General features: G+C 40.8%; 1 protein-coding gene across 1 annotated transcript in view; it reads right to left on the bottom strand.

Moving 5' to 3' along the window:
* The window catches only part of kcnh7 (potassium channel, voltage gated eag related subfamily H, member 7), an 84,793-nt gene that overhangs the window by 12,252 nt on the left and 47,518 nt on the right, over positions 1-25,023 (bottom strand). The window contains exons 4-9 of the mRNA XM_056267122.1: positions 19,273-19,734; positions 12,962-12,982; positions 12,400-12,423; positions 11,944-12,158; positions 3,178-3,603; positions 2,449-2,848 (exon numbers count right to left, since the gene is read on the bottom strand). Coding sequence (XP_056123097.1) covers positions 2,449-2,848; positions 3,178-3,603; positions 11,944-12,158; positions 12,400-12,423; positions 12,962-12,982; positions 19,273-19,734 — 1,548 coding nt within the window. The remainder of the gene's footprint in view (positions 1-2,448; positions 2,849-3,177; positions 3,604-11,943; positions 12,159-12,399; positions 12,424-12,961; positions 12,983-19,272; positions 19,735-25,023) is intronic.

Below are 25,023 nucleotides of genomic sequence, written 5' to 3'. Positions count from 1 at the left end.
GCGATGTTTGGCTTTAGCATTAGAAGGCAAACGTAACATGACCAATAAGTTGCCACCTGTTCTAGCAAAACATTACACGCAGAAGACAATATTCCTCCGCCAAGGCGAGCAACCACCAAGAAAAGTTGTTAACACCAATTCTCGCCCAGGACAACTGGAAGCTGCTAGGGACTGGAAGATGCTGGCTGATCTTGACCAACGGCTTATTTTTCCACCTGAGATTGCCACCACTAACCTACGACCAGATATTGTTTTGTGGTCTGGATCAGCACGCATTGTTCAACTGATAGAGTTAACAGTGCCATGGGAGGATGCGGTAGATGAGGCATATGAGAGGAAGAAACTGCGGTATGCTCATCTGGCCACTGAAGCAGAACAGCGAGGATGGAGAGTCCAGGTTTATCCAGTGGAAGTGGGTTGTCGAGGTTTTGTGGCACACTCTACAACCCGGTTCCTCAGAGACGTCGGATTCAGCGGCCAAGAGTTGCGTCGCACAGTAAAGAACTTATCTGAAGCAGCAGAAAGGAGCAGCAACTGGCTGTGGTTGAGACGGAAAGATTCTAGCTGGCTGGGTACAGGCCGCCACGCTACGGTTTCGTAGAGTTCTTGAAAACTTGAAGAGTCTGTTGGTTTGTTTGTATACATTCCTGTGGATATTGCGTGAATGACGGGTGTGTTTTGCGGTAGGTGGTATGCCATACGGAACCGTTGTCCACTGAAACTGCATATTAACGCACCAGTGGGGCTCGACAGCCTTAGTCAACGGGTTGGCGCGTATGGTTGGGTCGCGGAGAGATTGTGATGTTGTGGTTAGGTCTCAGCAGCAGGAGGGATGTAGAGGTCAGTAAGCTGGGCTGAGTTGAGTGGGGGACGGAGGGGGGTGACTCTGGGACGCCAGAGTCACTGTCGAGCCCTCTTGAAGTGTCGTGGGCTAGTCGACGAAACACTGAGGACGGAAGGTGCCCACTTGAAGACCCTAGAGATGTCCCCTACTCGGTTCAATCCAGACGGTTGTCGTGCTGGTCCTGTAGTTGCAGCCGTCGCGTGCGCTAACGCGCCAAGTACACTGCTGCCGTTAACGCCGGACAGAAGGGGAGTCACACCACCTTATGGAAAGAAGCGTAAATGGATGGAGAAGCATAGTTTACTGTAAAGCTACGTCTTAGTTTTGCTTATCTTGGCGAAAGCCGAGTACAAATCAGCATGAAGTTTTAACATCTACTCTCGTGTAATGGAAATCATACACATCAGATGTTTTTCCCCAACAGTTAACGAAACGTTCACTTAAGACATAACAGATAATGTTTGCGTGAATACTCGCCAAGACAGATATTTTGTAATTCTGTGTATATGCTGTGTATATCAGGATATCTGTGTATATGTGTATAGCACTGTCTGAGGCCTTTGTGCTCATGCTTTGGATCTGTAAGTCAGTGCAAGTAAGATTGTTTTGTTTACATCAGCATGAGTTTGAAAATCACATTTCATTGGTTCAGACTCATGATTTCAAATATTCACAAAGTTGGAATGCTGCGCTTTAAAAAGATACCAAACTTGTGCTGAGGGGAAGTGGCAGTCGTCGAGAAGCGAGCAGAGAAAAACGGCATTTTTTCATGGACAAAGGAAAGGTACTCCTCTCAGAAAACGAACAAATAAAGATACTTTTAGATGTTGAATTGCTATCTGGAGCATTGGGATCACTAGAGAAGGGCTGAATGAACTCATTTTTGTGAAAACCTCAGATACTACCAAAAATTACCAAAACATTTTTCACTTGTTTTGCTTGTAATTTGCGTGTGCGCATTCCGACTCATTTTCCCAGCGCAGGTCACTCACATATTTTCAAATAGAAAACTTATTTTAAATTGTAAAAATATATCACAATATTACTGTTTTTGTTGTATTTTGGATCAAATAAATGCAGCCTTGGTGAGCAGAAGAGACTTCTTTCAAGTCTTCTTCGTGCGTGCGTGCGTGCAATATGCCAAATCCTTGTCGGGACATTTTTTGCTCCCAATGAGGAAAACAGCATTTTTCAAATCAACATTGAAAATGTAAAAATGCAGATTGTTTTGGTAGGTTTAGGGGGTGAACGTGATTTGACCAAGCGCAACATGTTCCTGGATCAGCATCTTCTTTGATCCTGGAAGAACGTTTCAATCAACCAATCAGATTTGAGGGACAAGTTTAAAGTTTATGTCATGTTAAGGTTTACAACCAGGGTTAGAAGCTTCTACATCAGTGTTATTCACCTATCATCTCCTTCTGATTTTAGGGATACATTATGGGTAGGTTTAGGGGCAGGGATAGGGTTAGGACTAAATTTTCGGACAAAAATGTTGTTCCAGGATCAACAAAATATCCAGGATCAACAAAGGTGACCTTTGCGGTGCTGGTGATTTTGATGGCATAAGTTAAATTTTAAAGGTGCGACATATTGATACCCACAGCCAATGAGCATGACACAGATGGAGAAGATCTTCTCTGAGTTGGTATTTGGTGACACATTTCCAAACCCCACGCTGGTCAGACTGCTGAATGTGAAATACAGTGCTGTCACATACTTGTCCCTGATTGAGGGGCCTGAGGAGCGGTCACTGACGTTGTACTGCTTGCCGATGGACATGCCCAGATTATCCAACCAGCCAATCGTGTGCGCCAGATAGGGCCTCTCCACATTGCCGATTGCATACCATATGCAAGCCAACCAATGAGCAATCAGCGCAAATATACACATGAGGAGCATGAGGACAGCCGCCCCATACTCTGAGTAACGATCCAGCTTCCGTGCCACACGGACCAATCGGAGAAGTCTGGCAGTCTTCAGTAGGCCAATCAGAGTCGTTGTCTGAACGAGAGAGTGCAAACATATATGCATGCTTACATAATGTAAATAATGTATTTACATAAAAATTACAAAATATTTATTGCAAGAAAGCTAAAACAGTCTGTCATATATTCATATCTCTATCCATATTTAAGCATTAAAGCTCAGCTGTTGGTGTATATTATATTTAATACCGTTTTTTTTTTTTTTTAAATAGTCACTATGGATTTGTTAAAATCCAAAACTCAGACTTTGAACAATATGAATAGCATGAAAAAGCCTTAATTGTAAATTATAGAACTCTTAAAATAAATCAAACCACACATACATTTGCATATACATATGCTCACCTCTTCTGATCCTGCCTCAAATATGAGCAGGTCAAAGGGTATGGCTGCCACCATGTCTATGAAGAACCACCCCTTGAAGTAATGCACAGCTATCTTAGCTGGATGGCTGACCACCTCCTCGTTGGCGTTGACGTACGTAGTCCGGAAATTGATAAGAATGTCTACAATAAACATAATGTCCACTATGAGGTCCACCACGTTGAGAGGACTGCAGGAATAACCACACTCACGTCTCCTCTCCTCCTCCAGGTCATTGAGAAGGAAGGCCGCACTGTAGGGCGTGAAAATAGCGGTGTAGATGACTAGCAGCAGAATCAGCCAATCCCAGACTGCCTTAAAGGGACTGTAGTGTAGAATGGTGAACTTGTTGATGCCTGGTGTCTGAAGCTTATACTCTGGAAGCACGTCAGCGCCTAGCGACAACACCTGAAGCATAGAGATGTGGTTACTCTGACAACAATAGTGCTTTTATATTGCGACAATATCAGAAGCTGCTAAATCAGAGCCTAGAAACAACAGTGACTCATGTATGAAATGTACACATTATGCAGTGTCGAATGTGACGATTATTTATCTTAATTGGATTCAGTTATATTTGTCATGATATTAATAATCAAATTTTTTTAAAATTAGAAATTAGATTATTATTATGGCAATTGGTCATGTTTATGGATTTTAGAATGTCTTAAAAAAAACAAAAAAAAACTTTGACTTAAAGCTCCAGTCCGTAACTTTTTTAAGTAAAAAATAATCCAAAATAATTATATTAAAAAAAACTTATTCTGCCAGTGGTCAAAACTATCTGCTTGCCATAGCTAGATTCAAAACGGTTAGCTTGTAATAATGATTTTAATTCCAGTGGTACTGGTGGGTTTCCGCGGGAAATTCGAGCATGTCTTTGCGTCATTACGTCACACCCGTACACATAAAGAAGGAGTTTCGGCTAGCCGGCTATACTGCGCGTGACGAGATGTTTAGATGTATGGGCTTTTCTCACAGCACTTTACATAATTAAACTTATGGCATCCAGAAAGATCCAAACAACAATCATCAGTGTCAACTGGAGATTCAGCAGTTATAAAACCCAAAAGACTTCGTACTTCGGATTTAAGGTGGCTAGAGAAAGAGAAAGAAACCGTCTCATGCGAACACAAGGATTTAAACATCGGCGGGGCTTTTGAAAAGTGCGTGAACTCCGTGTTTTGAAGGGGTTCAAAACGGAAGGAGATACGGCTTTTTTCTGCTGAACAAGTAAGACATTTCAATAGTTCAATCGTGTAACAGTACGTTTTCTTAATTCACACAGTTATGGAGTTTCCTTGTGCCTTTCTCGTTTTGCTATTATGGAGAATATGAATTCTGAACTACACAGGTAACCATAAAACACATTAAATTTAACATTAGTCACGCAATGCTGATGTTGTTAACATGAACAATTTGAGAACAAAGTAGGCTATAATTTGCACGGTTGCTGTAAATCGCGTTGATTAAATCTAACGAAGCTTATCATGTCGAATGCTTTTTCCCCCTTAGTTGGTCAGAACAAAAATGGATTTTACTTACTTGTTCAGAAGACATTTTCTTATGAAAATTCTTATGTTGGTCAAACTTTCAAAAAGTGAATCTGTGATTCTGTATGACAGTATCCACACAGCGCGGTGACTGACAGCAGCACTCGCCTCAAAGCACTGTGTTCATCCGCGCTGTTTCATGCCGATTTACAACCCACGTAAAGATGATAATTCCGCGAATCACTGCAGTTACAGATTTCGAACAGAGAGATGGCGACAAAGAGGAAAAGATACGGACTGCAGCTTTAAATGACAACATGCACCCGAGCTGAGGTTTATACAGTTTATGCAAATCCTGATGAGGATGATTTGAAAATGATCCAAAGAGCAACGTGTTATTCAGTTTAAGCCAGTTTTTTTTTTTACCCAAATCATTTAGAACTAAACCATTCTGTTGATTTCCAGTTTAATTTAGAAATGTGTCTAAATTTGGGAAATAAACTATATGATTTAATTTTACCAGACCATTTTACACCCTCTTTGACACTTAGGGCCTTATCATACACCGGCGCTATGCCCGACGCATGCGTTTTTTGCTAGTTTCAGCCCGACGCAGTAATCTTTTTCACGTCCTGCACCATGTTGTTTAAATAGCAAATGCATTTGCGCCTATTTGTGCGCCCATGGTGTGACTCTGAAAACGAGGCGTGTTCAGGCGCAATGTTGGCACATTGCTATTTTGAGGCAACTGAAATTGACCAACAAAAACCTGGTCTAAAGTCAATGGCACAGTATTTTTTTTTTGTTATTTAAAGGGCGCATTAGTAATATGCGCCTACAGGCGGGTGCACAACGGGCGTACACTCTGCTTTATTACACACACAGGGACACGCATCAGCACACAAACATGGCAAATATTAAAAATAAAAGGATTACAATATATTAAAAAAAAATATATTGTGTACATAAAGATATGGTGGAATCCGGCTTGTCCCATAGATGGTCTGCTTGTGTGCTTCAACCTCGCGCACGAGCATATCCGTTTCCTCGCTAGAGAAGTGTTCAGTCTTTCCGCTTGCAAATTTCGCCATGTAAATAGCAACCCACCATGGTGTAAGCGTAACTGGCTTTTAAAGGGAATGGGAAATGACACTCTGATTGGTTTATTGCACGTTAAGCCCAAAACACACCCATTACTCATTAAGAGAATAGGGACAACCGGTTTAGAACATGCGCCGAGTGCGCCGACCATTTTTCCCATCGTTAAAAGTGGATCCACTAGCAAAAGTGGATTCGGACACGCCCTAAGTGCACCTGAGCCGTACCCTTTAGACCAGGGGTGCCCAAATCCTGCTCCTGCCGATTGACTGTCCTGCACAGTTCATCTCCAACCCTAAGCAAACACACCTGCCTTTAATTTTCAAGTGATCCTAAAGACCTTAATTGGTTGCTTCAGGTGTGTTTGATTAAGGTTGGAGATGAACTGTGCAGGACAGTCGATCGGCAGGAGCAGGATTGGGCACCCCTGCTTTAGACCATGCGCTTAGATCATTAAAATAGGGCCTTTAGAATTAAATGCACAGTTTTTGCTACTGTATCTTTAAGAATAAAATATGTAAATTAGTTATTCTTTCTGTACCAGCACAGTTCATTCTGTTGCTCAAGGCAGACCATGTTCCTGAACAATAAATAGCCATTGATGTATAAACTTGGGTGGTTTTATGTTCATTTAATCATATTCAGGTCCTAAAATCATGAACATTTCTGATCAAACCATTTTTGCAGCTTCGTTTCAAAAAAATTATCTATTTGGTTTGATGAGGAAGCTTTGCAATGTGAATGTTAGAGTATGTCTACTAGTACACTGACCTCCTTTCTTCTGAAAGATCATGATACTGTGTCAACTTTGTAGAAATTTTGGGGAAAGAGAAATTGAAGAAAGAGAGAGCAATACATCATTGCTTATGATGAAAATTTCATGATCCAGCTTTTAGATGGTAATGTGAAAAGCAGAGAGGCGGCCACATGGTGACAGGTCACGGCTGATGCAGCCATAAGTTAATAACGGACCACAGCACACCATTCAGCCAGAGAAAAAAATTACAAACAGAAAGGCTGTTATGTCCTTCCCATCAGGGAACCAGGCTGAACGGACAGGACCAGCCTGGGTGTTCAGTAAGCAAATTAATGCACATCATTATACAGTATATACCACATTATATTACAGCAGCAAACAGAAATACCCTGGGTGCCTATTATTACAAATGAAATGAGTCAACGGCTGCTTAAGTTTGTACAGCAATCTATGACAGCATGCGTGTGGGACATACAGTACTAGGACAGTCTTAATGTCACAGAGGCAATTCTCCTCTCCACTCCTCCACTGATACAGAGAGGATGAGAGATAATTTCCTCTTGCTTTCTGTTTCAGTAATTGCCAAGCCTTCATCTTTGCCTGTGTGTGTATTTGTGTGTCTCACACAAGCCTATTGTGGTTCTCTCACTTCTCACGCACACACTTGCTGAATAATGTAGGTATCTGCTGGGAAGCCCATGGGCTGCGGCCTCTAAGAGGTCACACAGGAGGAAATGTTAATACAATTTAAAATAACCATTTTTTTTATTATAATATATTTAAAAATGTAATTTATTCCTGTGATGGCGAAGCTGAATTTTTAGAAGCCATTACTCCAGTCTTCAGTATCACATGATCCTTCATATTTTTTCTGTAAACCATTAAACCTTTTTTCCAGGAATCTATGATAAATAGAAAGTTCAAAGGAAGAGCATTTATATAAAATAGAACTTTTTTGTAATATTATAAAAGTATTTACTGTCACTTTTGATTTATTTAATCAATGCATCCTTGCTGAATAAATGTATTAATATCTACAGACCCCAAAAACATTTTTTTATTTTTTATTTAGTGCTCACTCAAAATGGGTAAAAACTTTCAAAATAATAGTGGAGGTCACAAAAGCTCTGTATTGACCAGGTCCATAATAATTAGTATAAAATAACTGGAGCTGGCTGTAAACTATGTGTTCACCTTATTACTGTATCTGTCAGCATCCCTGTTTATCCGTAAGCATTATCTATGTGTCACTAGATAAGTTGTGTCCTGCCAGAATGACGTTGTCCCTGCAGTGGATAAATGATTGGGATTTAATTATTAATCAATAATGCAGTGCGGTAATCAAACTCTTGCTTTGCTTTTAGTGTCCTTTGTTGGCTTACTTACAAATTCACCTTTTCAGCGTGTACACAAGTTCTGTTATATTTGAGATACTGTGTATATCTTGGTTATTTTTATTCTAATATGAATCTTTTAAAAACACATGGTTGAATGTGAATAAGAGTGACTCATGAGGAACTTTTTTAGTTTAATATCCTGAGGTTTTCATTATTATTAAGAAGAGTATAAAGAGATACTATTAAAAAGTGGTCAATCAGAAAGAGTGAAATCACATTTGGCATAAAGGTTGAGGGTGCGTGGGAGGCTGAGTTTCAGGATTAGATGCCAAGACCCAGTTTAATTAGAGTCCAACTCTTCAACCAGCACGACTCAAAGAATGAAAAAGACGAAACAAGCCATCTGTGTGTGTAACTGACCATCTGGTTAGTTACGGGCAACAAGTCTTTAATGTGGCAAACAAACAGCACCACTGACAGAAATAGACAGAAGAGGAGGGAGAGCGATACAAACTGAGACAATATTTTGCATATATGTGTTTAGTCATTAATGGTGCATGTATGCATATACTGTACACTTTCAACCCTACTATGCTGTGTACTATAATAATAATATAGTTTTATTTACTTCATGTTTCATTATTAGTTCCTACTACTTATTCCAGACATGGAGTGTATACTATGTGGTTATATGTATGTTAAATAAGGTTATTTTTCTAACTTCGCTTTCCTAACTAATTGCCTTAGGCATGACCAACTATGGAAACTCCTGTTAAACCACGTCTGTCTCCTTTATCACTCAGGCTGACCCCTACTGAAATCATTCGCGCTTTCTTCCTATGAGGGACTAGAAGCTCTCAGCACATCCAAATTTTTAATAATAATAATAATAATACATTTTATTTGAGGCGCCTTTCTTGGCACTCAAGGACACCGTACAGAAATGCAAGACATTAAAAGCAGCAAAGCCAAAACAATAGAGTATTAAAACAAGATAAAAGCAAAATCACATGTGGTAGGCAGTTTTAAACAGATGCGTTTTGAGTTGTGATTTAAAATGAGAGAATGAATCGATGTTTCTAAGGTGAGGTGGTAAAGAGTTCCAGAGGCGGGGGGCAGAGCGGCTGAATGCTCTGCTCCCCATTGTGGTGAGACGAGCAGGGGGGACAGACAGGTGTATGGAGGAAGAGGATCTAAGGGAGCGGGTGGAAGTTGGACCGTGCAGGATATCAGATAGGTATGATGGGGCAAGGTTGTGGATGGCCTTGAATGTGAACAGAAGGATTTTAAATTGGATACGGGACAGGACCGGGAGCCAGTGAAGCTGTTGGAGAACAGGAGTGATGTGGTGGATGGAGGGTGTTCGGGTTATGATGCTGGCAGCTGAATTCTGGACCAGTTGAAGTTTATGGAGGTATTTGTGAGGGAGGCCGAAAAGCAGAGAGTTGCAATAGTCCAAACGGGAGGTGACTAGACTGTGAACAAGAATGGCGGCAGTGTGGGGGGTAAGGGAGGGGCGAAGGCGATTGATATTACGTAGATGGAAATAGGCAGACCGGGTAATGTTATTGATATGGGACTGAAAGGATAAAGTGCCGTTGAGGATGACTCCCAGACTCTTAACCTGGGCGGAGGGTGAGATGGAGGAATTGTCAATAATGAGAGAAAAGCTGTCAGTTTTGGATAAAGTGGATTTACTTCCAATGAGAAGGATCTCAGTTTTATCACTGTTTAATTTGAGGAAATTATTTGTAAACCAGGTTTTTATTTCCGAGACACAGTCAGTGAGTGAGGTAGGGGGGAGAGAGGACGATAGCTTGGTCGAGAGGTAGAGCTGGGTGTCATCGGCATAGCAGTGGAATTGAATATTAAATATTAAATTTCCCTTGGCAAGCCACCTTGCCACCCCTGGGGTTGAAATATTCCACCTGCGGCTGGACACCCCAGTGTTCTCCATATGCATCCCTCTGGGTCATATGTGTATTCTCTAAGTCCATATACAGTCCAGAACTGTATAATTTACCCCCCACACACTTTGCTCACCAAGGCTGCATTAATATATATTAAAAAATACAGTTAACAGTAATATTGTGAAATATTCCAATAAAAAAAAAAAAAAAATATATATATATATATATATATTTTTTTTTATTATATGTTTTAACATTTAATTTATTCCTGTGGTGGCAGAGCTGAATTTCCAGCATCATTACTCCAATCTTCAGTGTCACATGATCCTTCAGAAATCATTCGAATATGCTGACTTGCTGCTTTAGAAACATTTCTGATTACTATAAATGTTGAAAACAGCAGCGCTGCTTCAAATTTTTGAGGTAACTATTTTTTTCAGGATTCTTTGATGAATATAGATGCACCCACATAAAGATACTCTCAGACATGACCTCGATTGCAAAATTCTAAAGGATTAATTTAAAATATTGTAATTGATACAGTACTACAACTTCTCAACATCAACAGGTTTCTCTCTGTGTTCGTGATGTTTAGTCACTAAGTGGTGTCTTAACTTGTTTGACTTCATATTGTCAGAAGATAATATTTTGAGGCACGTAACACACTGTGCACTCTCTTCGTTACCAACCGTTGTACTGGTGAATCCGAGGCAAGATATGCCTCGTCATATTGTCTTTTCACTGCAGCGGACTTGACGGCCGAACTGCGCCGCAACAGCTTGAGACTGTCTACTGGAAACGGAAAAATTAACGTTGCAAATCGGAAATATGTCAGAAATAGAAAGGGGTATCAGTTTACTGTCAGGGATTGTCCTGTTGCGTTACGCCGCATCCAGTAGACTGCATCACTGATTATAATGGCTTCTAGTTCTAGACACGTTGTTTTGGTATTTGTGAATAATTTTTACGTTTTACGAATTACATTTACCTGGCACTAGCAGCAAACTAGCAAACTTGCTTAGTGCATAACCATGCATCATTAGTTTATTTTACAGGGCTCCCAGCAATACTCAATTCTTATTCTTCAACCGCTCCATCTAGTGGTCTGTTATTGCACGACAACAACCGCTACAACCGATAACAGACCACTCAAGCGGGTACTGCGAGTCCTGAGGTAATAAAGGTGTCCTGAGGTGTCAAAATAATCAAGTAGCTGCATAATAAGTGGGATAATTACGCAGTGGGGTCTTGTATCAGCCTGAAGAGGTTTCTTTTGCATAACAATCTGCTGACTGTACAATGTTCCTTAGCCTTGTCGCGCCCCCCAGCTTGGGAACCACTGATATAGTGTGTGTGTGCGTGTTAGTCCTGTCTAACTTTTACTCCCAGCTGCAGGGCTTGTCTGACATTCCAATAGAGAGACACTAATGTACTAGGCTTGCTACGATAGTCGGTTACCAGTGTTCAGAAGCAACACCGGTTCCATCTCTTACCCACCGCGGCACCGCCCTCCACTGTCGATTTTTTTTTTTTTTTTATAAAATCATTTAGTTCAGTTAGAGAACTGACACTATTAAACTGAACATGTCTGCTTAATAAATCATGAGCCGAACGAGAGTTGCCGCACAGATCAGCAACAGGAGTCAGGTTTCATTCATCACGAGAGTGAGGAGCTGACTGACAAGGTGACTGTGGCATATTTGGTGTCAAAGCGAAATGTAAAAGCGCCTATTTAAGCGAATTTGTCATTGCACTGTTTTGTTGTTTTGTTTTTCATTAAGAATAATAGGATAATGAACTAACCATTCAAGTAATCCGGCCCGAATTGGCACTAATTTGAAAACGAAACTAAAATGTTCACGCCACACGTGTCAACGGGCGCGGAGCGAGCGTTTTCATTTTATTCCTATGGAAAAATTCTCGCTCTGTTCTGCTCGCTCCACTCCCGTTGACATGTGCGGCCGTGCACATGTTAGTTTAGTTTTCAAATTAGCGCCAATTTGTTGTCACACGTCGATTAACCGGTGGGAAAATATCCTCACCGTCACATCCCTATAATGTAGTATTTAATAGTAATTAATAGCCTTTGTGAAAGCACTTTGTTGACTCCACTTTGTTTGGGTGCTGCATTTATAATAGTAAACATCTCTCACCTGTGTGACCTTCTCTGTGACGTTGTGTGTCCGATCTTTGACCTTTGGTGCGATGATGGTTTTCTCTGAGGAATGCGGAGATGATGCCCGCTTGTCATTGTTTGTCTCTGAGAAGTTCAGAGTGATTAGAGGGATCTTGTTGATGGTGCTGTACTTGGTAAGGTTTGAGTCAGACGTGGAGCCCAGAAGGCTGGACTTGATCTGATTAAATGGACCTGAAGCACATACACACAAATTATGAGCAATGTACAACTCTCTCATCTAGCAGGACTCATATTAATAGTGACATAAACACTGTTCATTTTAAGAATCTGCATTTCCAGACCAGTATTATTAAAACCATCACTAACAACAACAATTGCAAGACAATAGCAAACACAAATACAAAGACAGCAGACACACAGACGACAGAGACATGCCAACGATTAAATCAAAGAAGTGAAGCTCTAGCCATACCCCCAGCCATCCAAGAGCGCGACACTAGCCAATAAGAAGAGAGCGAAAGAGAGAGGGAAGGGGAGCAGAGAATGATTTAACTTTTGAAAAAGTCCAGGAGGTCAAAGGTTAGGAGAATCTGGTATCATCTCAAGAACTCTACTGATGTAATCAGATCGCTGAACTAAAATGGTCCACAGTCTTGTAAATTGAAAATATTTATGACAAGAATACTACAAGAATCTAAACAATCCATTCTCCTGTGAAAATAATGTAGGTTCAGAAAGAGAGATTTAGATAAATATAAAGGGAGAGGAAGAATAAAAAGACAGAAGAAGCTGCAAAAGCTGAAACTTAGTGATTTCAAAAAAAGTTATTTCTATCCCATGCACTTTCATGTCACATAAGGCATTACGCATGCAAATGTCTCCTCTGTCCCTCTGTCACACGTACACTTATTTATCAGTATTTTCTTTGAAAGTATTCTGTGATTGTAAATTTGATGCATTTCGGGAGCATTCAGTGTAAGCCCGAGCATGCTTCATACAGACAGGCAGGCAGGCATGTGTTACAGCTCTGTTACCTTTAATACTACGCCCATTATCTGAGAGAGCAATAAATCACAGATGGACAGGGTGAAAGGAGAGAAAGACAGTGAAAGGCAGTCAAAACCATCAGTGATAGGTGAGATCTATTAGCTTTTAAAACTGTGTGTGAGATGTACCTAGATGGAAACTAGGTTCATAAAAACAATAAATAATTTAGGTGGGGAGGAACTATAAATAATGATTTCGGGTGGATTTAACAATTGTGAATTTCCCCAATATTGTTGCTACTTTTAGAAAACATAGTAAGAAAAAAGTATTTATTTTACATTTGCTTATTTCTGTAGTAACTTCAGAAGGACATCAGCGTCAGGATGGAGGGTTTATTTTCAATGGCGTCATGGAATACGTTGGAGGATTACAGTGGGGGAAATAAGTATTTGACCCCTTGCTGATTTTGCAGGTTTGCCCACTTACAAAGAATGCAACGATCTATAATTTTAATCATATGTACATTCTAACAGTGATAGACAGAATCCCAAAGAAAATTCCAGAAAATCACATCATATGAATTTATAAAAATTGATAACCATCTGATGAGGAAAAACAAGTATATGACCCCCTACCAAACAGCAAGTATTCTGGCTCCTACAAGCCAGTTAGTCTTTCTTTAAGACACAGCCCCAATCCCAACCAATTATCTACATCAAATACACCTGCCTCACCTCGTTACCTGTATAAAAGACACCTGTCAACACCCAAACAACCAGCATCCAACATCACCACCATGGGCAAGACCAAAGAGCTTTCTACGGACATCAGGGACAAGATTGTTGATCTGCATAAGGCTGGGATGGGCTACAAGAGAATCGGAAAGCAACTTGGAGAGAAAAGATCAACTGTCGGTGCAGTTATCAGGAAATGGAAGAAGCACCACACCACCGCCAACCTCCCTCGGTCTGGGCCTCCACACAAGATCTCGCCTCGTGGGGTGTCCCTGATCATGCGAACGGTGAGGAATCATCCCAAAACCACAAGGGGGGAACTGATGAATCAACTGAAGGCAGCTGGGACCACAGTTACAAAAGAAACGGTTGGTAACACACTACGCCGTCATGGATTGAAATCCTGCAGCGCACGCAAGGTCCCCCTGCTCAAGAAGAAACATGTACAGGCCCGCATGAAGTTCGCCATTCACCACCTGGACGACTCAGAAGAGGCCTGGAAGGTGATGTGGTCAGATGAGACCAAAATAGAACTTTTTGGCCTCAACTCAACTCGTCGTGTTTGGAGGGCAAAGAACACCGAGTACAACCCAAAGAACACCATCCCCACCGTCAAGCATGGTGGTGGCAACATCATGCTTTGGGGGTGCTCTTCAGCCAAGGGGACGGGACAACTATTGAGGGGAGGATGGACGGGGCCATGTATCGTGGAATTCTGGACCAACATCTCCTTCCCTCAGTGAGAGAGCTGAAGATGGGTCGAGGATGGGTGTTTCAGCACGACAACGACCCTAAGCACACCGCCAAAGCAACAAAAGAGTGGCTGAAGAAGAAGCACATCAAGGTTCTGGAGTGGCCTAGCCAGTCTCCAGACCTGAATCCAATTGAAAATCTTTGGAGGGAGCTTAAAATTCGAGTTGCCAGGCGACAACCTCGGAACCTGAAAGATTTGGAGGCTGTCTGCAGGGAGGAGTGGGCCAACATCCCTGCCGAAATGTGCACAAACCTTGTCACCAACTATAAAAAGCGTTTGACATCTGTGCTGGCCAATAAGGGCTTTTCTACAAAATATTAACATGCTGTTTGTCCAGGGGGTCAAATACTTGTTTTTCCTCATCAGATGGTTATCAATTTTTATAAATTCATATGATGTGATTTTCTGGAATTTTCTTTGGGATTCTGTCTATCACTGTTAGAATGTACATATGATTAAAATTATAGATCGTTGCATTCTTTGTAAGTGGGCAAACCTGCAAAATCAGCAAGGGGTCAAATACTTATTTCCCCCACTGTATATATATATATATATATATATATATATATATACATACTGTATATATATATATATAGTATATATATATATATACTGTATATATATATATACACTACCGTTCAAAAGTTTGGGGTCGGTACGATTTTAAATACTTTTAAAAGAATTCTCTTCTGCTAACCATGGCTGCGCTTATTTGATTAAAAATACAACAAAAATCAGTTATAGTATTAAATATTATTCCAGTGTAAATCAGCTGTTTTCTGTGTGAATATATAGTAAAGTGTAATTTATTCCTGTGATCAAAGCTGAATTTTCAGCATCACCAGTGTCAGTGTCTTCAGTGTCAAATGATCCTTCACAAATCAGTATAATATGAGGATTTGATGCTCAAGAAACATTTATTATTATTATCAATGTTGAAACAGTTGTTGGTCTGTCAGTTGTACAGTTTTTTTTTTTTTTTTTTAGGATTCTTTGATGAATAGGAAGTTCCAAAGACTTTTGTAACATTATAAATGTCTTTACTGTCACTTTCGATCAAATTAATTATTCCTTGATAAATAAAAGTATTGATTTCTTTCCTCCAAAAAATAAAAATAAAATTCTCACTGACCCCAAACTTTTGAACGGTAGTGTATATATATACTTATTTATTTATTTTTTTGTGCAATTTTTTTAAAATTAAGATTATAAGAGAACCTTAAAGCTGCAGTCCGCAGTTTTTCCTCTTTGTCGCCATCTCTGTTCGAAATCTTCAATTGCAGTCATTCACGGAATTATCAACTTTACGTGAGTTGTGCCTCGACATGGCACAGCGCGGATGAATCCAATGTTTGAGGAGAGTGCGCGGCTGTCAGTCGCCTCGCCGGGGTGGATACTGGCATTCAGAATCACAGATTATTCTTTTTGGAAGTATGACCATTGACCAACATAATAATTTTCAACGAATGTCATCTGAACAAGTAAGGGGAAAAATAATTGCAGTAAATCGCGCTGATTAAATCTAACAATCGCTTATCATATCATGTAAAACCGTGCAAATTATACTTTGTTCTCAAATTGTTAATGTTCAACATCATTATTGCGTGACTACATTTAATGCCCTTCCGATATTATCCTTGTTTTCGCATAGGCCCGGTTGCAGTATCTTTTTTTCTGTAGCCACTCCGAAGTGTTTTGCATTTTACAACGGGTGAATCTCTAGTTGTCACTGGTGATTGTCGTTTGAACCTTTCTGGATCCGCCATCAAATTGATAAGTTTAATGATATCAAGTGCTGTGAGAAAAGGCTATAAATCTCCACCTCCAGCATCCTCACTCGCAATATAGCCTACTAGCCGAGACTCCTTCTTTATGTGTACAGATGTGACGTAATGACGCAAAGACATGCTCGAATTTCCAGCGGAAATCCACCAGTACCACTGGAAAAACATTATTACAAGCTTACCGCTTTGAATCGAGCCAAGGCAAGCAAATAGTTTTGAACACTGGTTATGTATTTGCTCAAAAATTTATTTTGGATCATTTTTAACCCAAAAAAGCTACGGACTGCAGCTTTAAGGAACATATTAAAATAATTTAAAAAAAAATCCATATCATGACCCCTTTAAAGTGGCATTTTTGCTCATATAGCAAATGTGGTTAAGGTGTCTAATCTGAAGGTGTCCTTGTAATTATACATACATAAATACTGAGTAATATTAATTAACTACATGTACTTTCTATATGGTTAGGATTAGTTGGATGTAATTATGCATAATTTTAGTTATTACTATAGTAACTACATGTAACTTGTAAAAAGGACACTAAACTAAAGTGTTACCACAAATGTACGTTTTCATATTTTATATTATGTAGAGACCACTAGCTTTAAATTGTGCTTAAATGATAATGCTGTGAGTATGGTATACTGGAAATCTTTTTCCAAGTTTTATTAAATAATAATAATAAAGAACCTTAGTTTTGACAATTACGAATCAAAATTATCATCACATGAAACAAAATGATAATTATAGATAGATATATTTTATATGGGACGTTTAATTCAGATTAAAAGCAATCGATATCAGGGTTATAAATTACTTGAATAATGGTACTTCATTAAGTGTTATTTTGGGGAATTTGTTCTAGAGTACTAATAAAACATGCATTTTTACTTCCTCACATTTCTATGGAAAAAGCAGCATATTTCTTACCTTACAATTTATTTCAAAGGCCTTCAAGTACAAGCTACATATTTCACTGGTTATCATGATGGGAATCTATAATCTTCTTTAAAATACATATTTTTGTCTGTTTTACTAAACTAACAAGTCACATCACGGTCCTGTGAATTTTAGAGCACTTTTATTTAACACAACCAATAAAATCAATGTGGCGAGGAGGGCGTGGTCTGCAGCAGGGGAACAGGTGGGAGACAAGTGGTGATAAGGAGGTCAAGTGAATAATGACTAACACCTGTCTCTAATTCTAGTAAATGGCGGAGAGACGGATATAAGCACCCGCACACCTGGGACGGGGGAGAGAGACCCTTTCCCCGAATGTTATGTTGTGCTTGGTGTGAGAGGAGAACCCCTGTGTGGATTTTTTACAATCAATTTCAATTGGCCTCAGAGCTATAGTCAATCGTCCTTGTGAAGATATATCTCTACAGTCATGGCAACATTTTAGGCCTTTGACCTAAAGCAATGCTTTTTAATTAAGTTATAGCTACAATTTAATAATTTAATTATAGCAGTTCATAAACAATGATATTCAAGCGCCAAACAACTATAAAACAAGCTGCAGTTGAATTGAATGCTCAGTAATTTCAGGTAACACATTTCAGGATATGTCAAAGTTTAACACCTGCCGTGTCCTAGAGCCTTACAAAGTCATGGCATTGAGAAAATGATTCATTTTAATGAGAAAAACGGCCCTGTCTCTTGATTTCATCAGTCAGTTTCAAGGGCTAAGAAAAAAGATTTTTTTTTACTTTTAAATATTTAAGTACAGTTAAATGTGGAAACCTTAATTTGACTCGAGTATATTTTTGGCTAGATACTTTGAGTAAAAGTCTGACACTGCCCCCATAACCAAGTATAATTCTCAAGGGAATATCTTACCCTATTCATATCTAGAACCTTCTTTTTTATTTTAAAAAGTTTCTAAATTAATAGCCGCATACATATATAGGATGATAGAATTGTAGTGGAAATTACAATGGACATAAATTACAATGGATAAAATAGGATCAACAGACGTGAATAGAAAGACCCCACAAAGATGAGTTAAAGGAGAACTCCAGTCAATTTTAACATTGAGCTCATTTTTTTGTACATTTGGAGTGCTGTCAGTACAGACAAAAATGACAAAAATCGGTGTTGCCTACACCGTGTTATCCTCTTTTTAAAATTCGCACCCTGTTGACTTCAATGGGGCAAGTTCTAAACCTGCTTTTAGCCTCTTAACAACCTTAATGTGTCATTACAAGTGGACAGCCATGTGAGTGGTGTTATTAAGAGTGACCACGGTCAATCTGACTGCAGTAGATGTGAAAGATATTAATAAAAATTATGTTAATTCAGCCAGCTCACATACCTGTATTTCTAAGATCGCGCGCGCGAACTCGACAATCGACTACTGTGGACTTTGAACGAAAACAGGAAGTAAATACAGGTATGTGAGCTGGCTGAATTAACATAATTTTTATTAATATCTTTCACATCTACTGCAGTCAGATTGACCGTGGTCACTCTTAATAACACCACTCGCATGGCTGTGCACTTGTAATGACAAATCAAGGATGTTAAGAGGCTAAAAGCAGGTTTAGAACTTGCCCCATTGAAGTCAACAGGGTGCGAATTTTAAAAAGAGGATAACACGGTGTAGGCAACACCGATTTTTGTCGTTTTTATCTGTACTGACAGCACTCCAAATGTACAAAAAAAATAGCTCAATGTTAAAATTGACCGGAGTTCTCCTTTAACAGTGTGCATATACTGTATGTGTGGCTGGTTTTAATTTATGCACCTTCCAGTTCATTGGTTGCTGTGATTTTACCAAATCAAGTCACTTAATAGGCTTTATGCACAGCTTCACTACTTCCTGAACTTCAGCCAGCTCCTTTGTTTCCTGTCTGCCATTATTGGACAAACTGATTAATCCAGGTGTGCCTGATTATTGTTACTGAGGCCAGGCACACCTAGATTAATTAGTTTGTCCAATAATGGCAGACAGGAAACAAAGGAGCTGGCTGAAGTTCAGTAAGTAGTGCAGCTGTGCATAAAGCCAATTAGAACCACAAACTTAATACTGGTTGTATAAAAATTCATAAAAGCTTATGCTTGTGTATTTTGAAACGTGTGCATACCTTCGCTAGCATGGCGATCACGGTACGTCCTTTGTGTGTGCGTACTGATTCCTTCTAAATCTTGTGTAGATGATGGTCTCCTAAATGTGCACATACTGGCCTGTGATGCCATCCTGGATGCAGTCGCCAAAGGCTCCTGGGGGTCCATCCGTTCCCAGGGGCCCCGTGGAGACGAGTGATCCTGTGGCCCTGAGATCGGCGAGCATGATCCCAGACAACTCTGGCCAATCAGAGCACGGGTGTCATTTCCATAAGAGGGGCTACAGCTCTCGCCGGTTGGTGGATGGAGTTCACGTGGAGAGAGGGAAAGGGAGAGAGATGACGAGCAGGAAGAGCGTTTCTCATTCTGATCAGCCGAATGAATGGTCACCTCATCCGGGTCTTCTTGGGGGAGGGATTGCTTACTCACTCCTAGCATGCTTAATGGGGCAGGCAGACGAAAACGGAAGAAACGTCCTTTTTCTACAAAAAAGTGACAGAGCAGGTTTCAGGGGAGGTAACCAGAAAGAAGCATTATTTTATTATTTTGTATAAAATGTAATAAAAAATACACGTCCTTCTCCAGGGTTGTAAATTAATGGGGGCTTGGGGGAATTCAAAATTCTAGATAAGGGGCCCTGTCAAATTAAGGGAGTTTTTGCGAGAGCACAAAATATATTTTAAATGAAATCTGAGAGATTTCTGTCCCTCCATTGGCAGTCCACACAACTACCATTTTGTAGCTTCAAAACGTATACAGAAATCGTGAAACTAATCCATATGAATTGAGCAGTTTAGTCCAAATTTTCTGAAGAAACTTGATCGCTTTATACGATGAAAAGATTTATATTCACATATAACAAACCTCATTGGTTCTTGCAGAAGCTTAAACATGCTGCGTTACACACGAGAATGAACCTGCAAACATGCTTGAGCTTCCATTTACCATATCTGATGTGTGTGGTGACGAATGTTTATATGTGAATAAAAGCCCTAAATTAAATAGTTCTGTCATGAAACTATATGGTGGAGACTTATAGGTCCTTAACTCAATCTGCTTGCATTCACATCATTCTTTATAGGGCACAGCTGATTGGTTCCTGCTATATAAGTAGCCAATGAGCTTGCTGCTCAACCTTCAAATACTGGGTCAGCATTTGCTGTAGCAGTGCAGCACGCTTTCAGAAAAAGGCTGTTGAGACAAAGCCTCCAGCACCATGGAGAGATCCCACACTGGAAACGCTCTTCTAGTGACTGGAAGAGAACGATGAGCGCCCTTCATAAATCTAAATATAAGATGGTGTTGCACACCACCGTAGCGGCCTCAAACCCAACATGACATGATAGCCACTAAATAAATAAATAAATAGACCTTAATGGTAGAGAAAGCTTTTCCAACATTCATAAGGTCTTGCAGAAAACACAAAATATCAGAAACTGAGCACTGATATGATACCACCCGGCGCCCTTCACATCACTCCTCAAACACTTGCCACTTACAGTCATAAAGGGACTGTGTAGAAGAGGCCCTAGCATTCTAAATAGTGTCAATAACACGTGGGGGGAACCCCAGTGTGTTTAAGTTTGACCTCTCATGGGCCAGGCACAGAGGGCAAGCCTGTCTGGATGAGGGTGGTAAATTTCCCAGTTCGCTTGGGACAAGAGGTCCGAGAGTAATGGAAGGGGCTACGGCTGGGCATACAGCAGAGGAATAATCTCTGGGAGCCATGTTTTGGGCCACCTACTACCAAAATCAGTCAGGCTCTGTTCTCTCACCCTGGCCAGAGTCAGTGTTAATAGGCAAAGAGGAGAAACGGCGTAGAGCAACATGTTGGGCCACTGATGTGCCAGTGCGTCCACGACGAGGGGGACATCCTTGTCCCACAGCAAGAAGAACATAGGACAATGGGCGTTTTCACGAGAGGCAAAGAGCTCAACGGTTGCCTGGCCCAATCTCCCCACAGCAGACTCACTATCTGATGATGGATGCGCCAGTCTCCATAGAGTGGGTTCCCCCTCGACAAGAGGTCTGCACCCCTGTTCAGTATGCCCAAGACATGGGTCGCCCGTAACGACAGAAAGTGCCACCAGCTCCATATTAATAGCTTGTGAGCTAGTGCATGAAGCTTAGAGGAGCGAATCCCCCCTTGGCCGTTGATATGTAATACAGCTGTGGTATTGTCGCAGCGTACCAGCACGTGATGCCCCTGCAAACGGGGCAGAAAATGATTCAGAGCCTTACACACAGTGAGGAGCTCCAAATTATTTATATGGGCTGAGTGAAGTGTTCATTTACAGTTCTGCCCTCCTGGGTGGCCCCACACCCTGTTAAGGATGCGTCTGTTGTTACCACTTTACACAACATGATTGCCCGAGGGGGGTCCGCATTCCTCCAGTAAGGTTCGCTTTGGATATCAGTGGCCTGTTTGCCTTTAGGGACGAGTACCTCCTCCCCCGTCTGTGACATCTGGGAGCCCCATGTTCCTTTGACTTCATGGGGCTCCATGTCATGGACGCTGCGGCAGGGCGTTCTCCAGCCTCGTACTCAAACCTCCTGTCCCAAGATACTCCCACAGGAGTAATTTCTGAAAGTCACTGCCACAGCAGTGCAGAGGCGAGATGTACCCCAGTCAAACTTACACAAGCCTCATGTTGTTCACTCAGCAACGAACGCATGCACACTCTTTCAAACACAGCTCCCGGCGGAGCACCGCTTATAGCTCCACATGGTGGACATAGTAGGGAGATGCGTTCCAGCCAAGTTCCTACAGGAACCCTGTTAACTATATAGCTGCCGCAGCAGTGTTTATCCATGCTCCATACCGCTTAAATTTCCACTCCTTTTGGGGGGTAGCATGCTTTAAGCTTTTAGGCATCCTGTATACTTAAGTCCTAAATTATTTTGATCATGCTTAATCTAACTTGCTGTCCCAAATTCATTCTGCACTTTTTGGGGGAGTTTTTTTCAGTCGCGCTGTAGAAACCACCAGCACTGGGAGAGTCTTCCAGAAAAACACCGACACACTCGCTCGTTGTAAACAACAGGACTCTTCAGAGACATCAAACGATTGGCTCAGAAGCGAAAGGCAACTAGTGCGTGCATCCACTTTCGTATTTATACCCGCGCCGCGGGGGCGGAGTGTGCGATGCAAGTCATGCACGCCAAATTCCATTGGCTCGTTTAATAGTACTCGAAGATGACTGGCTCCCTGGCGTGATCCCATTCAGTCGACGCCGACTACGTCTGATGTTCTCGACTGAAAGGGAACTAATGATAGTAGTCGTCAAACAAAGTTACTCTGATGGGGACAATGCAGGAAAACCTCTGCAGCCACGTGGTCCTACACACACTGTGAATCTTTAACAAGAACTGCCTGAATGTTAAAGAAGCAGAAATGTCTCTGTTGTAGGGAACACTGGGACATCAATAAAATGTATCAATAAAATTCGGAGATGAAACATGCATTAAGTTTGAATTCTCTCTATGCCTCTTTCTCCTCTGGAGGGCAAGACAGCCCTAGGACACATGGATTTTTATTACCTGAGCATCATACCAACCAAAAAGAAAATACAGCTAAATTATATATGGACCAGTGAGACCAGCTTAATCAAACATTATATTATTGGCAATACCACAACACTGGGTGTGGGAGAGCTTCTTGAAAGCTTGATGCCCAACAAAATCATTACTGATGTCCTAGAAAAGCTCATGCCATCCGTTTCTGTTGTATTAGTGTAGTTGACATGACATTTTAAGCAGCGTCAGCAGTTTTCTGCAGTCTGAGGCTACGTCTACACTTATTCTGAATACATTTGAAAATGCATCTTTTTCTCGACACTTTGGCCTTCGTCTACACTGAGACAGCTTTTGAAGACACTCTCCCAAGTAGATAAATAAGCAGTAGACCAATCACAATAGACGGAACCATCCGACCAATCAGGAAAGGGGGGGTTTAGAAAGGCCGAACCGTATCAGACACCATAAGAAAAGAGGTGATGCTGCAATTTATATGATGTTTTATTAACAAAGTTGGGGAGGAACACATTCAAATGATTCCAACTCCTCACTCTTGGCTGGTTACTATCACAGCCAGGGATACGGGGAAAGTACTCTGGGTTTGTGCCAAAACACCAAGCTCGGAGCCCTCTCCTTGGACAGCAAGCCAAATAAGCATACTCTTTTAATCTGATTATTTGTAAGTGTGAACTCGTGAAGAGAAAATTAAAGCGGTTTTTGACCTTGGATGCATGTAAACCTTTTGTAGGAGACCTCCAAAACAACATTAGAAACCTTTAAAACAGCATACAGGGACAATATTATTAAATATTTAATTTAATTCAACAGCTAAACAAAGTTATAAGGCCACGATATTGTACATTATGATCAAGAATCTATATTTTTTCATCTCTGCATTGTGATTTCTCAATTTCTCTCTGTCTGTCTCTTCCCCTGGGGTTTCAGTACCACGCCAGCATTAATTAAAAGTCTCCAAACTGGGCTATTTATATCACTCCTTCATCAAAACAGCCTAATGCATCCCACAAAAGAGGCTTTTTTGAGTGGGACATCCTTCAATTTTTATCAGAGTAAGGCCTAATAAATCATTGACAGAATCAGGATGGAAAAGCTTTTCATTTACATTTTACTAGCTAGTTTGTGTCTGCTTTGCTGGTTCAATGCACTTCTTCTCAATTTAACCCTCAGCCTTGCTCTCAAGAGGAAGAGAGATCTAGGAAATCTATATTCATCCCAGCTTGAATTTTTTGTCACAGCTTTTAAAAGCATCATGTTGTGTGTCTCAGCATAATACTTTCTACACTGCCATAGCAAATAATCAATTTATAACAAATCAAGTCAAGTCACCATCATTTATACAGGTCCTTCTCAAAAAATTAGCATATTGTGATAAAGTTCATTATTTTCCATAATGTAATGATAAAAAATAAACTTTCATATATTTTAGATTCATTGCACACCAACTGAAATATTTCAGGTCTTTTATTGTTTTAATACTGATTATTTTGGCATACAGCTCATGAAAACCCAAAATTCCTGTCTCAAAAAATTAGCATATCATGAAAAGGGTCTCTAAACGAGCTATTAACCTAATCATCTGAATCAACTAATTAACTCTAAACACCTGCAAAAGATTCCTGAGGCTTTTTAAAAACTCCCAGCCTGTTTCATTACTCAAAACCGCAATCATGGGTAAGACTGCCGACCTGACTGCTGTCCAGAAGGCCATCATTGACACCCTCAAGCAAGAGGGTAAGACAGAAAGAAATTTCTGAACAAATAGGCTGTTCCCAGAGTGCTGTATCAAGGCACCTCAGTGGGAAGTCTGTGGGAAGGAAAAAGTGTGGCAAAAAATGCTGCACAACGAGAAGAGGTGACCTGACCCTGAGGAAGTGGAGATGGACCGATTCCAGACCTTGGGGGACCTGCGGAAGCAGTGGACTGAGTCTGGCGTAGAAACATCCAGAGCCACCGTGCACAGGCGTGTGCAGGAAATGGGCTACAGGTGCCGCATTCCCCAGGTCAAGCCACTTTTGAACCAGAAACAGCGGCAGAAGCGCCTGACCTGGGCTACAGAGAAGCACCACTGGACTGTTGCTCAGTTTTGCATGTCATTCGGAAATCAAGGTGCCAGAGTCTGGAGGAAGACTGGGGAGAAGGAAATGCCGAAATGCCTGAAGTCCAGTGTCAAGTACCCACAGTCAGTAATGGTCTGGGGTGCCATGTCAGCTGCTGTTGTTGGTGCACTGTGTTTT

The sequence above is a fragment of the Rhinichthys klamathensis genome, unplaced genomic scaffold (genome assembly GCF_029890125.1).
Source record: "Rhinichthys klamathensis goyatoka isolate OS25496 unplaced genomic scaffold, OSU_Roscu_1.1 h1tg000254l_1, whole genome shotgun sequence".
Lineage (NCBI taxonomy): Eukaryota > Metazoa > Chordata > Actinopteri > Cypriniformes > Leuciscidae > Rhinichthys > Rhinichthys klamathensis.
The sequence above is the reverse complement of the archived record's forward strand: the minus strand, read 5'-3'. Positions and strand labels throughout refer to the sequence as shown.